Raw genomic sequence first — 15,492 nt, 5'->3', positions numbered from 1 at the left:
ATTTGTGTTTCGTATTAACTTTGCACAAGAAGTGGTTTAACAAAGACTTTTAGAATCACAGACATGATTTAGCCTTTATTTTTTATTGAATCGTATCGAATCAATTTGAAGTATACATCATATTGAATCGAAAGTGTATCGTATCTATTATTGTACCTATTAAAAATGTACTGTTGTTGATTATAATTGCATTGTATTTACTTCTGTAAATCAGGGAAATGGAAGTACTCTGTTTTGTTTGTAAAAATAAAAGTATCACACTGTAAAAACTGTACTTAAATAAAAGTATTAAAGTACTCGTTTAAAAATGTACTTCAAGAGAAAAAATACAAGTATTAGAGTATATCAAAATCACTCAATTTGAAGCAAACAGAAACAAGAGAATAATTGTTTTTATTTGCGTATTTTGGTTTGTTCCAACTACAGGGTTCCCACGGTCATGGAAATCCTGGACAAGTCATGGAAATTGAAAATGTCATTACCCATGGCTAGGAAAAGTCATGAAATGTTGTAAATTCAATGAAAGTTCTGGAAAAGCCATGGAATTTAGGTATCAATTTCATTATACATGAAACAATACATTATTCTGACTAAAAATTTAAAAATGAATATAAATTCTGCTTTTCCATTTATCTATTCTTACTTATCAATCATTTGTTCGGTCTACTTTTTATCAAATCACTAAAGTCCTTCAGAAAACTTGCCAAGACCCTGTAAATAGTGTCAAATATTACACGTTACAAGAAAAATCCTAGTACTTTGTGTTAATTATCATAAGGTCAGGGTTCCAACGGTCATGGAAATCCTGGGAAAGTCATGGAATTTGAGTACCTTTTTCACACAACTACAGCGTTCTGTTAAGTTTTCATTAGACTATTCTGATTATTTCTGAACGTTTGTGCCTTTTTTGTTTAAAAGAGACGACAATAAATGCACTGACAGGATTTTGAAAGTTAAAAAAACTATAATCCCAAACCATAAATTGAGTGGAAAGAGTTCACATTTCAGATTTAGCCCTAAAAGTCTGATCAATTCTACACATGTAAAGTCATGGAAAATTCACTTTAGGGCACGAAAAATCATGGACATTTTTAAGTTTTGAAATTTTGCCGGTGAAAAAAGAGCGGGAACCCTGAACTCCAAACGTGCTCAAAATAAACTCTTGGCCTTTTCAGTACGTCTCACAGTATCATAAAAAATACTTTTACTTTTCAGTCCAGTTCAAAAATGCAGTGGAGTAGAAAGTACAAATACTACCTGCTCTCAAATGTAGTAACGTAAAAGTAAAAAGTATCTACATTAAAATTAGGACTGGGTATCATTAAGAAGTTGCCGGTACGATACATACCTCGATACAGTGAGCTTTTGATTCAGTACAATATATTTCAAATCGATTCGATACAGTTAAATAAAAATAAAGTTTAAATCATGTGTGTGATACTAAAAGTTTTTGTTAAATCACTTCTTGTGCAAATTTCATATGAAACACAAACATTTTAATCCTCAAAACAGTGAAAATGTCAAATGTGTCGCATAAAAAAGTTTCCTTCCTCTGAACAAACAACAAAACTGTAGCTCTGTAACAAAATAATTTAGTAAAATATACCAAAAAATACTCTTGGTGATATATCGATACAGCAGCCCACGATATCGATACTGTATCATCACATTAAGCGATACGATATATTGATATTTCAATATTTTTGCACACCCCTAATTAAAATCAACTTAAGCAAAGTACAGACACCTAAAATGTATACTACTACTACTACTACTACTACTACTACTACTACTACTACTACTACTACTACTGTCTTGCTCTAATCTGGTGTGGAAAATCTCTGTTTTTACGAGCTTAACGTCTCTGTACTTTGTCCCATCAAATAAAAACAAAACCAAACAAAAGAGAAGCCAGAATCTGCAGAGTTTGTGTGTAAAACATGTGAGCGAATGAAACTAAACAAAACACACATGCCCTGACGAAGACTAAATATCAATATATCGTATCATTTAATGTGGTGATTCAGTATCGATATCGAGGGCTGCTATATCCATATATCGCCAAGATTTTTTCAAGATATTTTTTGGTATATTTCATTCAATTTTTTTGTTACAGCTACAGTTTTGTTGCTTGTTTTAGAGGAAAGAAACTCGTTTATGCGACACATTTGACATTTTCACTGTTTTTTTGACGATTAAAATGTTTGTGTTTCATATGAACTTTGCACAAGAAGTGGTTTAACAAAGACTTTTAGTATCACAGCCATGATTTAGCCTTTATTTTTTATTGAATTTATTTAAAATATACTAAAGGACTTTGAATATATTCAGTCAGACCCTCGGGTTTGTGCTTTGTCCATTTCTACATTTTCCTTCTGTTGAGACTCCAAAGTTTAACCCTCGTATCGCACCTGTACTACTATTTATTTTTTTATTTTTAAACTTTTTTATGACCCAATGAAGCGCTCGATCTTTCCTTTTCATCTGACAACTCCAGGTCTGTTTGTGACGAGGAAACGACATTAAAACCAGATCAGAAAACAACGTAATAAGGATTTCACAATAAGACAACGGTTACTTTCGTTCTGTTGTGTTTGAGTTTATTTATACGAGATTTATTTGAGACATATCTGATTTTTAAAGCCACATTTCGTCACATCGAGTTGAGTAAACCTACTATAGTCCACATACATCACATGAAAAACTAAAGCACCCGTTTAAAAATATACGTAAAGAGTAAAAAGTACAAGTAGTATAGTATATCACTGCATTTGAAGCCTTATAATATAAAGATTTGCACTGCTGTTTTTATTTGTGTATTTTTGTTTGTTCCAACGACAAACGTGCTCAAAATAAACCCTCGGCTTTTCAGTACGTCTCACACTCTCATAAAAAATACTTTTACTTTTCAGTCCAGTTCAAAAACGCAGCGGAGTAGAAAGTACAAATACTACCTGCTCTCAAATGTAGTAACGTAAAAGTAAAAAGTATCCACATTTAAATCAACATAAGCAAAGTACAGACACCTAAAATGTATACTACTACTACTACTACTACTACTACTACTACTACTACTACTATTACTACTACTGCACATCACTGTTTTTTCGAGCTTAATGTCTCTGTACTTTGTCCCATCAAATAAAAACAAAACTAAACAAAAGAGAAGCCAGAATCTGCAGGATTTGTGTGTAAAACGTGAGTGAATTAAACAAAACAAAACACAAATCCTGGTTTTCTTACACCCTGACGAAGACAAAAGAACTTTGAATATATTCAGTCAGACCCTCGGGTTTGTGCTTGGTCCATTTCTACATTTTCATTCTGTTGAGACTCCAAAGTTTAACCCTCGTAAAGCAAACGTGCTGCGACTTATTTATTTTGTGTTGTGTTTGTGACGAGGAAACCACATTAAAACATAGATCAGAAAATATCGTAATAAGGATTTCACAAAAACACAACAGCTACTTTCGTTCTGTTGTCTTGTCTTGTTTCTGAGTTTATTTATACGAGATTTATTTGAGACATATTTGATTTTTAAAGTCACATTTCATCACATTGAGTTGAGTAAATGTACTATAGTCTTGTTACTGCACTGGAAATCTGTATTAAATTGATCCCATTTTAACAGGGGTGTAAGAAGTACTCGTTTATGTTAGTAAAAGTAAAAGTATCACATGAAAAACTCAAGTATTTAAGTACCCGTTTAAACATGTACTTAAAGAGTAAAAGATGAAAGTATTCTAGTACATCAGAATCACTAAATTTGAAGACTTATAATAAATACTTTACACAAATTCGCGCTGAATTTTGAAAAGCTATTTTTATTTGCGTATTTTTTTAAACCCTCAACCTTTTCTGCAGATCTCACACACTTATAAAAAAATACTTTTACTTTTCAGTCCGGATCAAAAATGCAGTGGAGTCTCGAATGTAGTGAAGTAAAAGTAAAAAGTATCCACGTTTAAATCAACTTAAGCAAAGTACAGACACCTAAAATGTATATTACTACTACTACTACTACTACTACTACTGTTGTGTCTTAACACTTTGTACACCTTTTAAGTACTCTAAAATAACTCTATAAATAAAGACATAATCACTATTATTAAATGCATATTTTCAAGGTTTATGAGAACACTGATAAAAGGTTTCAAGAGACATGGTAAAAGTTACGTGTTTTATTTTTAACGCCACATATTGCAACATCGATTTGACTAAGTGTACTGTACTGTACTGTATTTATTTATTTAATTACTTTACAAAACATCTCCAAACCTTTAAAACAGTTCAGACAATTCTATTCTATGGACGTCCTGTAAAAGGGAACTGCCCAGAGGCTGTGATAGTTTAAAGACGGGGCCCCTGATATGTATATATATATATATAAAACAAAATACAGACATAGAGCTTCTGATTTAAGAGCTGTATTCATGAGAAGGTTGCTAAAAAAAAAAGTTTTAACAGAAATTGTTAGAGTTTAATATTTTAAAGCCATATTTTGTTACACTGATCTGAGAAAACTCTAAAAGAACATTATATTTTGTTTCACGTGCATCTTCTGAGCTGATCTAAAAAGAAAAGTTGTGTTATGAGGACATAGCTAAAAAACTTTAAAATTACAGCACGTGGTATAACATGTATCTTCTGATTTGGGAAGGAGTTGTATTTACTGATGGCATTTATGATTTTTCAAGCTACATTTTTGACACACTGATTAGTTTTGTTGAAACATCGTAAATCTGTATTCAACTCACTGCTGTATCTGGTGTAACATGTATCTTCTGATATGAGAAAACGCTGTATTGTCAAGGTTTATGAGGACGTTGCAAACATGTTTTAACAGAAATTGATACTGGATTTTTAAAGCTACATTTTGTTGTATTGATAAAACTCATTATATTTCTGCAAATCTGTGTTAAAAGAACATTATATTTTGTTTCACATGCATCTTCTGATCTGACTTGCAAAAAAAAGTTGTATTTTCGAGGTTTATGAGGACGTTATGAGGACGTTGCTACAAAGTTTTAGGTTAAATATTATATTTTTAAAGCCAGCTCACTGCTTTATCTGTATAACACGTATGTTCTGATATGAGAAAAGCTGTATTGTCAAGGTTTATGAGGACGTTGCAAACATGTTTTAACAGAAATTGTTCAAGGTTAATACTGGATTTTTAAAGCCACATTTTGTCATTTTGATAAAAAGTACCATATTTCTGTAAATCTGTATTAAAAGAACATTATATTTTGTTTCACATGCATCTTCCCATCTGATTTGCCAAAAAAAAGTTGTATTTTCGAGATTTATAAAGACGTTATGAGGACATTGCTAAAAATTTTTAAATTAAATATTACATTTTTAAAGCCAGTTCACTACAATATCTGATATAACGTATCTTCTGATATGAGAAACGCTGTATTGTCAAGGTTTATGAGGACGTTGCAAACATGTTTTAACAGAAATTGTTCAAGGTTAATACTGGATTTTTAAAGCCACGTTCTGTCATTTTGATAAAACACTATATTTTGTTTAACATACATCTTCTGATATGACAAACACTGTATTATCAAGGTTTATGAGGACCTAGTTAAAGTTTAACACTGGGTTTTTAAAGCCTTGTTTTGTCATACTGTTAAAACTCACTATATTCCGGTAAATCTGTATTAAAAGAACATTATATTTTGCTGAACATGCACCTTCTGATCTGATCTGCAAAAAAAAGTTGTATTTTCGAAGTTTATGTGAACGTTATGAGGACGTTGCTACAAAGTTTAAAAAGATGCTTTATCTGCTACAACATGTATCTTCTGATCTGATTTGCAAAAAAAAGGTTGTATTTTCGAGGTTTATGCGGACGTTGTTAAAGATTAACACTGGATTTTTAAAGCCACATTTTGTCGTACTATTAAAGCTCACTGTATTTCTGTAAATCTGTATTAAAAGAACACTATATTATGTTTAACGTGCATCTTCTAATCTAATTTGGAAAACAAATGTTGTATTTTCGAGGTTCATGAGGACATTGCAGACAAAACTGTTCAAGTCTAATATTAGATATTTACAGATACATTTTGTCGTACTGATAAAACTCACTATATTTCTGTAAATCTGTATTAAAAGAACATTATATTTTGTCTAACACACATCTTCTAGTCTGATTTGCAAAAAAAGTTGTATTTTCGAGGTTTATGAGGACATTGCAAACATGCTTTAACAGAAATTCATGAAGTTTAATTCTTTAATACTCACTATATTTCTGTAAATCTGTAGTAAAAGAACACTATATTTTGTTTAACGTGCATCTTATGATCTGATTTGCAAAAAAAAGGTTGTATTTTCAAGGTTTATGAGGACCTTGTTAAAGTTTAACACTGGATTTTTAAAGCCACATTGTGATAAAACTCACTATATTCCTGTAAATCTGTATTAAAAGAACACTACATTTTGTTTCACATGCATCTTCTGATCTGATCTGCAAAAAAAGTTGTATTTCCGAGATTTATGAGGACATTGCTGACAGGTTTTAACAGAAATGTATCAAGTTTAATACAGGATACATTATGGCGTATTGATAAAAGTCACTGTATTTCTGTAAATGCATTGTAAATCTTTATTAAAAGAACATTATATTTTGTCTAACACACATCCTCTTGTCTGATTTGCAAAAAAAAGTTGTATTTTTGAGGTTTATGAGGACACTGCAGACCAAACTGTTCAAGTCTAATATTAGATATTTACAGATACATTTTGTCGTACTGATAAAACTCACTATATTTCTGTAAATCTGTATTAAAAGAACATTATATTTTGTTTCACATGCATCTTCTGATCTGATTTGGAAAACAAATGTTGTATTTTCGAGTTTTACGTGGACATTTTAACAGAAGTGTCTCCAGTTTCTCTTCCTCGGTTAAACCCAGTCCCCTGCTCTGGCTCTGGACTCTGCAGTGAAAAGTTTGCTCAGCGGTGCTCGTCCTGAACCTTTTTTTTCCTTTTTTTTTTCTCGCTCTTTCAGCCGTTCGAGCATTACATAACACATCCAGTCCGCCTTTTTCCTCTTTCTTTTACCCAGACGCACTTTAATCCCGCGTATACAGGGGTGGGGGGGTGGATATGGGTCAGCAGGTTAGGAGTGTCTCAAAGTCAGACTCGTGAAAAGACAAATCAATCCACGAAGCCTCCCCTCTGTACCTGTCTTTTGGCCCGCTGTTACGTAAGAGCGCGCGGGCCCGTGCCAACACTCGGCCTCACTGTTTCCTTTCAGACATTTCCACCGGCTCTGCGTCCAGCCTTCCCCTCTCTCCTCTTTTCCTCTTTCCTCTCCTCTCCACAGACCCGAGCTCGCCTGGACCACACTGGCAACTTCCAAAAAAAAAAAAAACCCCTAAAAAAACGCAATGGCGATTTGTGCTCGGGAGTTGCGCGCCTGTGTTTATGGCTAAACCTGTTACATAACCAGCTTACATTCCACATTCACCATATCACAGTCTAAATATACCCACGCGCGCACGGCGGGACGGGGACGGGGACGCGCGTCAAAAGCGAAATAAGTGTAAAAAGCGTTTCCCGACACTAAGACGTTGTGCTCGCATCGTCTGTGTGTCTGGCTGCATTTCTCGGGCTGGTACGAGTCCGAGCGCGAGGAATAGTCGCGGAAAGCTCGGGTCTGTATTGAAGTTACAGCGAGACAGTAAGGGGGTGTGGTTAAACACTGTCGGTACTGTACAACATGGACGGGACGACAGCGAATACACATGGAAAAGCACCCAGACGCACTCAGTGACCACAAGGACATCACCGTGAGGCGTTCAAGTGTCAGCCGTGGCGCGTTCACGGCGTGTGTGTGTGTGTGTGTGTGTGTGTGGAGGGGGGGTTGCTGAATGAAGCGGTGCAGCGATGCCCAGTGAAACAAACGCATTCCGCTTCGTACATCTTCCCTTTCTTAACGATGCGCGCCGCGTTTTAGATCCCCGAGTCCAAAAAAAAAATATCTCGGGGGTTTGGCGTGTGCGCGGACAGGAGGAGGACACGTCCCCCTCCTGTCCGCGTCCAAACCCGGGCACGGATCGATAAAGTAGTGCGTAAACTTCTGACACTTTGACACCGGGAGCAAACGGCTGAACGTGCACGAGGCAAGGTCCGCGTGCGTTTGAAGTTGGGATTGATTTGTGAATTCGCCCCACACACTGACAGCAGCAAAAAACGCGCGACCGTATCGCTCCCCTCTGCTCCGAGCCCCGTCCGTAAACACACTATCATGACAAACGCGTAAAAACACTGACATGTATCTATGTAAGAGACACGACCACAGCGCCGTGCCTCTGAACGCTGCTCCTGTGAAGCACACGGGGGGGTGGAGAGCGTTCCGTTTGAAGTTTTTAGTAGAAAATGCCCCGCTATTGTCAGCTCTTTTGACACGTAAGACGCGAACCCGGTGCCGCTTACCTCTGTTGGTGCTGGAGCAGGTTTGCCTTCGAACCGGGGCTGGATGGTCCGCTTTCCGGAGCGTCTCGAGGTTTACCGGGGTTTCCCTGAGCGGGGTAGCCGGCTCGGAGGCGCCGTTGCTCGGGTCGCTCGCAGGATCTGGTGGGGACTCCATGTTGAATCTTTCGGCTTGAATCTTCGCGTAAAGCGCCAAGACTTTCGGCGATTTTCTACACAAAGCGCGCGCTCCCAAACACTGCCTCTTGCTATCTAAATTAAACTAGAAGTAAGAAATGAGAAATGCGAGTGTCTGGAGGTGGGTGTGTATGTCTGATTGTCCACTGGCAGCGCTAGTGAGAGCCCCACTCAACACAAGTGAAGAGGGAGAGGTTGTCAATAGTCGAAGAATAGATAGAGGCCTGGGAGTAATCCATGCTGATCGAGTGTGCGCTCTTTGACTGCGCGTCGCGAACACTTTGTCATTATGCAACCTGGTTAAACAGTTCACTACCTCTGGATATTGTCTACTGACGTGTGTTAGGAATTATATAACCAGCCCGCAGACACAGACGGGCTTCTGCTGTAAACCGGCGGACTGACCAAACGGCCCAGATGCGCCCTGTGACACGCAGTTGCATCATGCGCACAATCCACTTTTATTTCTATTTAGAGCCTCGTGGAGCTATTACATCTAATCTATCACATGCACGCTCCTCTTATGTATTCTCTTGATGCGTGATGAGGTAAACAAGTGCACTGCTTTTTTGGGGGGGTTCGTGTGTGCGTCAAAACTCGAACCCTGCGTCCCTCTCTCTCTGGAGCTGCGGAGTGTGTGTCGTGTGTGTTTCTTTCCCCTCCCCGCCGCCGCTGCTGCCGTGTGTCCCTCAGTTGAATCGGCTCCCGTCAGCTTGTTGCACGCTTTGTGCATGTGACAAACAGGCCGAGGCAGAGTCCCGCCCCCGAAGCGCAGCACGTGGACTTTGACATGGTCCTGCCCGCCTCCCCCCCGGTGCAGAGGCGATTCTTCTGCGCAGACTTTTTAGACCAGGACGGGGGTTGGTGGTGGGCGAGTTTTTTTTGTTTTTTTTTTATCAATGGGGTGCCAAGTCAATTCTGCAGATGATTAATTGGGTTTCTTTATAAAAAAAAAGCAGGACATGGCGTTGTTTGGATGAGCTGGGGAGAGTTTATGTTTGACTAAGAGGTGGAAAAGTGAGGCTGCCGAACAAAAAATGTCATTTAAAAACCAAAAAAAAAGCACCTCTAAAATAAAAGTAATGCAGCTTTAGGATCCATGTACCATTTGTTCTTTTGAATTTCAATTAAGAATGAAAAAATAAAATGGGAAAACAGTTTGTTATTTCATTTTTCTGTTTTCATGTCCAACAAAAAACAGATTTCGACCTCTATTTCCGAAAGTTTAATTTCAGTTTTATTTCAAGTAACAGAAAACAGTCATTGTGCCGATTTCAATTTTGATATTTTATTCTCTCTGGACAAAAGAGAGTGTATTGCTGCTACTTTTTTCTCGTCATGGAGTTCAAAAATGACTTTCTAAGATGCGAAAGTAAACGCGTCTCTATACACTGGTAGATATTTGCATTTCTGAAGCTGAATCTTCGCAAATTAAGTCAAATGTTCTTAATTTAAGTCATTTTAACTAACCTAGATTTTGTTTTTTTCTAGTGTGTCCTCAAAATTCACAAAACTGCAACGATTTTTCAGGTGAGTCCCTCTAGCAGCAGAACGCCCGGAACAAACAAACCAGAGAGAATAAAATATCAAAATTGAAATACAGACAGTAGACAGTCTCTCATTTCTAAGATTTTTCTCAAAATGAAACTCGAAGTCAAGTCATTTTTATTTTTATACTGCACAGTACAGAGTCGTTTCTTCTTAGGATCCTTCACTGGAAAAATCATGTCCAGCTAAGTTAAAAATGACTTAAATTAAGAACGTTTTACTTTATTTGAGTCGATTCAACTTGACAAGTCACATGATCTATTAATGGAATAAGTTTGTTTTTCTTAATTCAAGCAACATTTGATTTTGTTTCTTATTTTAAGCGCAAAAAGTTGTGTTTTTTTTTTTTTATTTTAAGTGCAGCAAGACGTATTTTTATATTTTAAGTACATAAAGTCTTGTTCCATTGGTAGATCATGTGACTTGTCAAGTGAAATTTACTCAAGTCATTTTAACTTAGATTTAGTTTTTTCCAGTGCAAAGAGAATAAAATATCAAAATTGAATCATAGGCAACAATGGGGTCAGCTCTATGTTCCCTCATTTATAACAAAGTGAAACTCGAAGTCAAGTCATTTTTATTTTTATACTACATTTAAAGGGATGATTCAGAGTCATTTCAACTTAGGATCCTTCACTGGAAAAAAAAACAATATCTAACTACAATAAAATGACTTAAATTAAGAACATTTTACGTCATTTGAGTCGATTCAACTTGACAAGTCACATGATCTATCAATGGAATAAGTGTGTTTTGCTTAACTCAAGCAACATTCAGTTTTGTTTCGTATTTTGAGTACAAAAAGTCTTGTTCCACTGGTAGATCATTTGACTTGTCAAGTGAAATTTACTCAAATCATGATCAAATGTTCTTAATTCAAGTCATTTTAACTTGGTTAGTTTTAGTTTTTTGCAGTGCAGAGAAAATTAAATATCAAAATTGAAACAGGCAGTGATGGGGTCAGCTCTATGTTCCCTCATTTTCCAAAATGAAACTAAGTCAAGTCATTTTTATTTTTATGTGGCATTTAAAGGACTGATTCAACTTAGGAATAATTTAAATTTAGGATCCTTCACTGAAAAAAACAAAACAATATCTAACTAAGTTTAAATGACTTATGTTCAGGACATTGTACTTTTATTTGAGTAGATTCAACTTGATAAGTACAATTATCTATCACTGGAATAAGTGTGTTTTTCTTAATTCAAGCAACATTTGATTTTGTTTCATATTTTAAGTGCAAAAAGTCTTGTTCCATTGGTTGATCATTTTACTCGTCAAGTGAAATTTACTCAAATCATGATAAAACTTTTTAAATTCAAGTCACATTAACTTGGTTAGATTTAGTTTTTTGCAGTGCGAAGAGAATAAAATATCAAAATTGAAATACAGGCAGCTCTATGTTCCCTCATTTCTAAAATTTTTCCCAGAATGAAACTCTAAGTCAAGTCATTTTTATTTTTAAAGGGATGATCCAGAGTCATTTCAACCGAGAATTACTTTGCATCGTGACCTCCACATGACATCTGTGTTCAACTGTTGCTGGTTAATAGGTTTGGTGTAAATGACGACCAAATTGAGAGAAATGGTGATAAAATCTGATGCAAATAAAGGAAAAGTGGGAACATAGGGCCTAATTTTGGGGAAAAAAAACAAACTTTGAAATGAGGGACCACAGGCAAACTCCCGGCACAATGAGTGCGTATACATGCACATCAGTAACCCGGTTATTAGCCATACCCCGGTTATGTCAGTGTTCGTGTTACTGCGTTTACATGTGCACTGAGAAACCGGGACACTCATATCTGCGTGTACATGATCAAATGGAGTATCCCGGTTTCTTGACATAATCTTACAAATGCGCAGGCGCAAAAATTAACTTAAATCAATTTCATAAACCAGGAAAAATACAAACCGTGAGCTCCTTTAGCATAAGAAGCTAAGGAGCTACGAGATCTCCCACAATCCACTGTGCAGATTCTTCATTAAAATCTTCTGCATAAATAAACTCAACTTTACAACATATAAACCATAAACACTATAGACACATCAGCCCGTTTGATCAGATCATTCAGCTCTGATCACATTTGTTTACGTTTTACAGAAACGAAACTTAAGACCGTTTGGCTAATTAGCATAAACTGTTAGCGGCGATAAGAACAACTCGCTCCTTGCGCCGCTGATGCGATCAGTTTCTTTTGGACTAAATGACACGACTCTGTGGATTATGTGTGTTATTTCTGTGACAGAAGAGGTGCTGATGATGGTGAGTCTGTTCTGTGTGTGTGTTGTACAGGAGATAGTTCATGTTTTAGCTTTTCAGTGTCACACGAGTGCAGGTCGTACGTGTGCAGGTTTAGCGCAGCTCTTAATTTTACAGTCATTTCACTCGTTTGGTCACTTTATTTATGTTGGTCACTTTATTTATGTTGCTACTGTTGTGGTGAAAAGACTGGAAAGTGTTTGTCTTTTGGAGGCATGTGACTCAACTTTATGTTGCAGTAACCGGGGTACTGCGTTTACATGCCACAAGTATCCCGGTTACTATTGGAATAACCCAGCTACAGTAACCCGGTTTCTAATAACCGGGATACTGCCATAACCGGGTTACTGAAACCGGGTTACTGCGTTTACATGCACCATCAAGAAACCGGGATACTCAAAAAACCCGATCATAACCGGGTTATTGATGTGCATGTATACGCACTCAATGACAGTTTTAGATTGGTGTTATTTGAAATACATTTAAGGTACATTAAGCAAAACAAACGGACGACACTTGAGACTTTTTTATTTCCTACGAGGACGACTCAAATATACATTGAGTAATAAATTAATGCAGCTTTGAGCACATTTGTTTACATTTTACATGGCGCATTTGCATAAACTAGAAGCGATTAAAAATTTAAAAAACAGCTCGCTCCTTGTGCGCTGATGCAGTTCAGTTTCTGTCGGACTAAAGAACATGACTCAGTGGAATATGAGTGAAAATTAGATCGAGGTCAGTAAGAACAACCAGAATGAATACGTAAGACGCATGAGATTATAAGGGGCACTGACGATTTTTTCAGAAAATTAAGGGATTTTAAGTGAATCCGTGTTTCATTCGTTCATTTGTTTTTCAATATAAAACCAAAAATAAGAAAATGAAAAAACGAAAAATAATGTTTTCTTCATTATTTGTCTCCAAAACCAAAATGAAAAAACAGATAACGATTTGTTTTTTCAGTTTTTGATTTTGTGTTTAAATGAAGAACGGAAAAAAACAGATAACGGCCCCGTTTACGTGACTCCTGCGACTGTGATGCCGAACTTTTGTGCTGCACACGGACTGAACCACGACTGATCCAGGTCCGGGACCAGACCGAGACCAGACCGGGGCCGAGACCGGGACTGAGACTGGGACCAGACCAGGACCAGACCAAGACTGAGATCAGAACTGAAACCGGGACCAGACCGAGACTGAGACCAGACCGGGACCAGAGCGGGACTGAGACCGAGACCAGGCCGGGACCACACCAGGATCAGACCGGGACCACACCGGGACCAGACCGGGACTGAGAACGAGACCAGGCCAGGACCAGACCAAGACTGACACCGGGACGGAGACCGAGACCAGGCCGGGACCACACCGGGACCAGACCAGGACTGAAACCGAGACCAGACCGGGACCACACCGGGACCAGACCAGGACTGAGACCGAGACCAGACCGGGACCACACCGGGACCAGACCAGGACTGAGACCGAGACCAGACCGGGACCACACCGGGACCAGACCGGGACTGACACCGGGACGGAGACCGAGACCAGGCCGGGACCACACCGGGACCAGACCAGGACTGAGACCGAGACCAGACCGGGACCACACCGGGACCAGACCGGGACTGACACCGGGACAGAGACCGAGACCAGGCCGAGACCACACCGGGACCAGACCGGAGGTTCAGAGCCCACAGCAGGGCTGGAGCTCAAAGCTGAGGCTCGAACTCCGCGAAGGCTCGGAGTCAAAGCTCGGAGTCCGCCCTGGTCCCGCTCTGGTCCCGCCCTGGTCCCGCCCTGGTCCCGCCCTGGTCCCGCCCTGGTCCGCCTGGTCCCGCCTGGTCCCGCCTGGTCCCGCTCTGGTCCCGGACCTGGATCAGTCCTGGTTCAGTCCGTTTGCGGTGCAAAAGTCCGACATCACAGTCACGGGAGTCACACAAAATCGAAAACTGAAAAAACAAATTGTTATCCCTTTTTTGGAGACAAATAACGAAGAAAATATTTGTTTTATCATTTTCTTATTTTTGGTTTTATATTAAAAAACGAATGAACGAGCGATACATGGATTTAAGTGCACCTTATAGTCTGAAAAATGAAATGAGGAGCAGGGGTGTGCGGAGATGTTTGTATATGTATATTGCAGAACTAAAAGCTGATCGTGACAAGGCAACTCAAAAAATATAAATAAAATCTCTTGTGACGCACCTGAAGGTCGCGACCCAGTGCACCAGTCCACGCGTGAGGTAAAATGATCAAATATGTTTCTTTTGTAATTCCAAATGAACTTCAACGGGCCCCTCAGAGTCAACCAAACAACCACAGGGTCGTACGTTTTCCCGGGAGCTGGTCAATGCCCTCGTCTTGATTTATACGACCTGCGGCTCAGAGGACGCGCTCGCAGGGAACGTAAAGAGAGCCACCGCCGTCCTGGGACTTTCTCATTCAAACTCATAATGAAATATCGACAGCGGCGCTCCGAGAGTTTAAACCGCGAGGTGAGACGAGCGGCTGCGGCTCCCCGAACCTACAGGGATCATTTATCACATTTGAATAGGCCCATACTCAGGTGATCAGGAGCTCCACTCTGATCACGTGATTATTTACGTTTTGTTTTAGACTTAGACAAACTTTATCGATCCACAAGTTGAATTATTTGATCACAGAAGCTCACACATCACTTTAAATATCATAACAAAGAGCAAAAATATAAATATGCACAGATGTGTTTACAGATCAACAATTGTTGGTGGTTCTTTATATGTACACAAAATGACTTTTATCGTGAACCATGTTAGAATGTTGTTCCCTCCTCAAAAACAGACCTGGGGTTGTTTTGTTTCATTCACATGTTTGAGTAACTCTTTTTTTTATTTTTTTTTATTAGGCATGACTCTGAAAATTAGGACATTTAGGCCCAAAAGTGTAGCCTGATTCATCAGCCGGTTTCACTTCGTAGAAACCGTCTGACCTCGCAGCATTAGGATTTGTTCGCTCAACAGTCGGCGGGTACTTTTTTATTGAACCAATCGCTGCTGTTTGATCGTGACATATGTAATGAGACT

General features: G+C 38.4%; 1 protein-coding gene across 1 annotated transcript in view; it reads right to left on the bottom strand.

Annotated features, from left to right (window-relative positions):
* Positions 1-8,863, bottom strand: part of roraa (RAR-related orphan receptor A, paralog a) — a 504,086-nt gene extending 495,223 nt beyond the window's left edge. Inside the window, exon 1 of the mRNA XM_055155291.1 lies at positions 8,449-8,863. Coding sequence (XP_055011266.1) covers positions 8,449-8,602 — 154 coding nt within the window. The 5' untranslated portion in view covers positions 8,603-8,863. The remainder of the gene's footprint in view (positions 1-8,448) is intronic.
* Positions 8,864-15,492: the final 6,629 nt, after the last annotated feature.

The sequence above is a fragment of the Boleophthalmus pectinirostris genome, unplaced genomic scaffold (assembly GCF_026225935.1).
Source record: "Boleophthalmus pectinirostris isolate CB_2022bp ecotype Guang Dong unplaced genomic scaffold, ASM2622593v1 HiC_scaffold_2, whole genome shotgun sequence".
NCBI lineage: Eukaryota > Metazoa > Chordata > Actinopteri > Gobiiformes > Gobiidae > Boleophthalmus > Boleophthalmus pectinirostris.
Note: the sequence above shows the minus strand (reverse complement) of the source record. Positions and strands in the feature narration are given on the sequence as shown.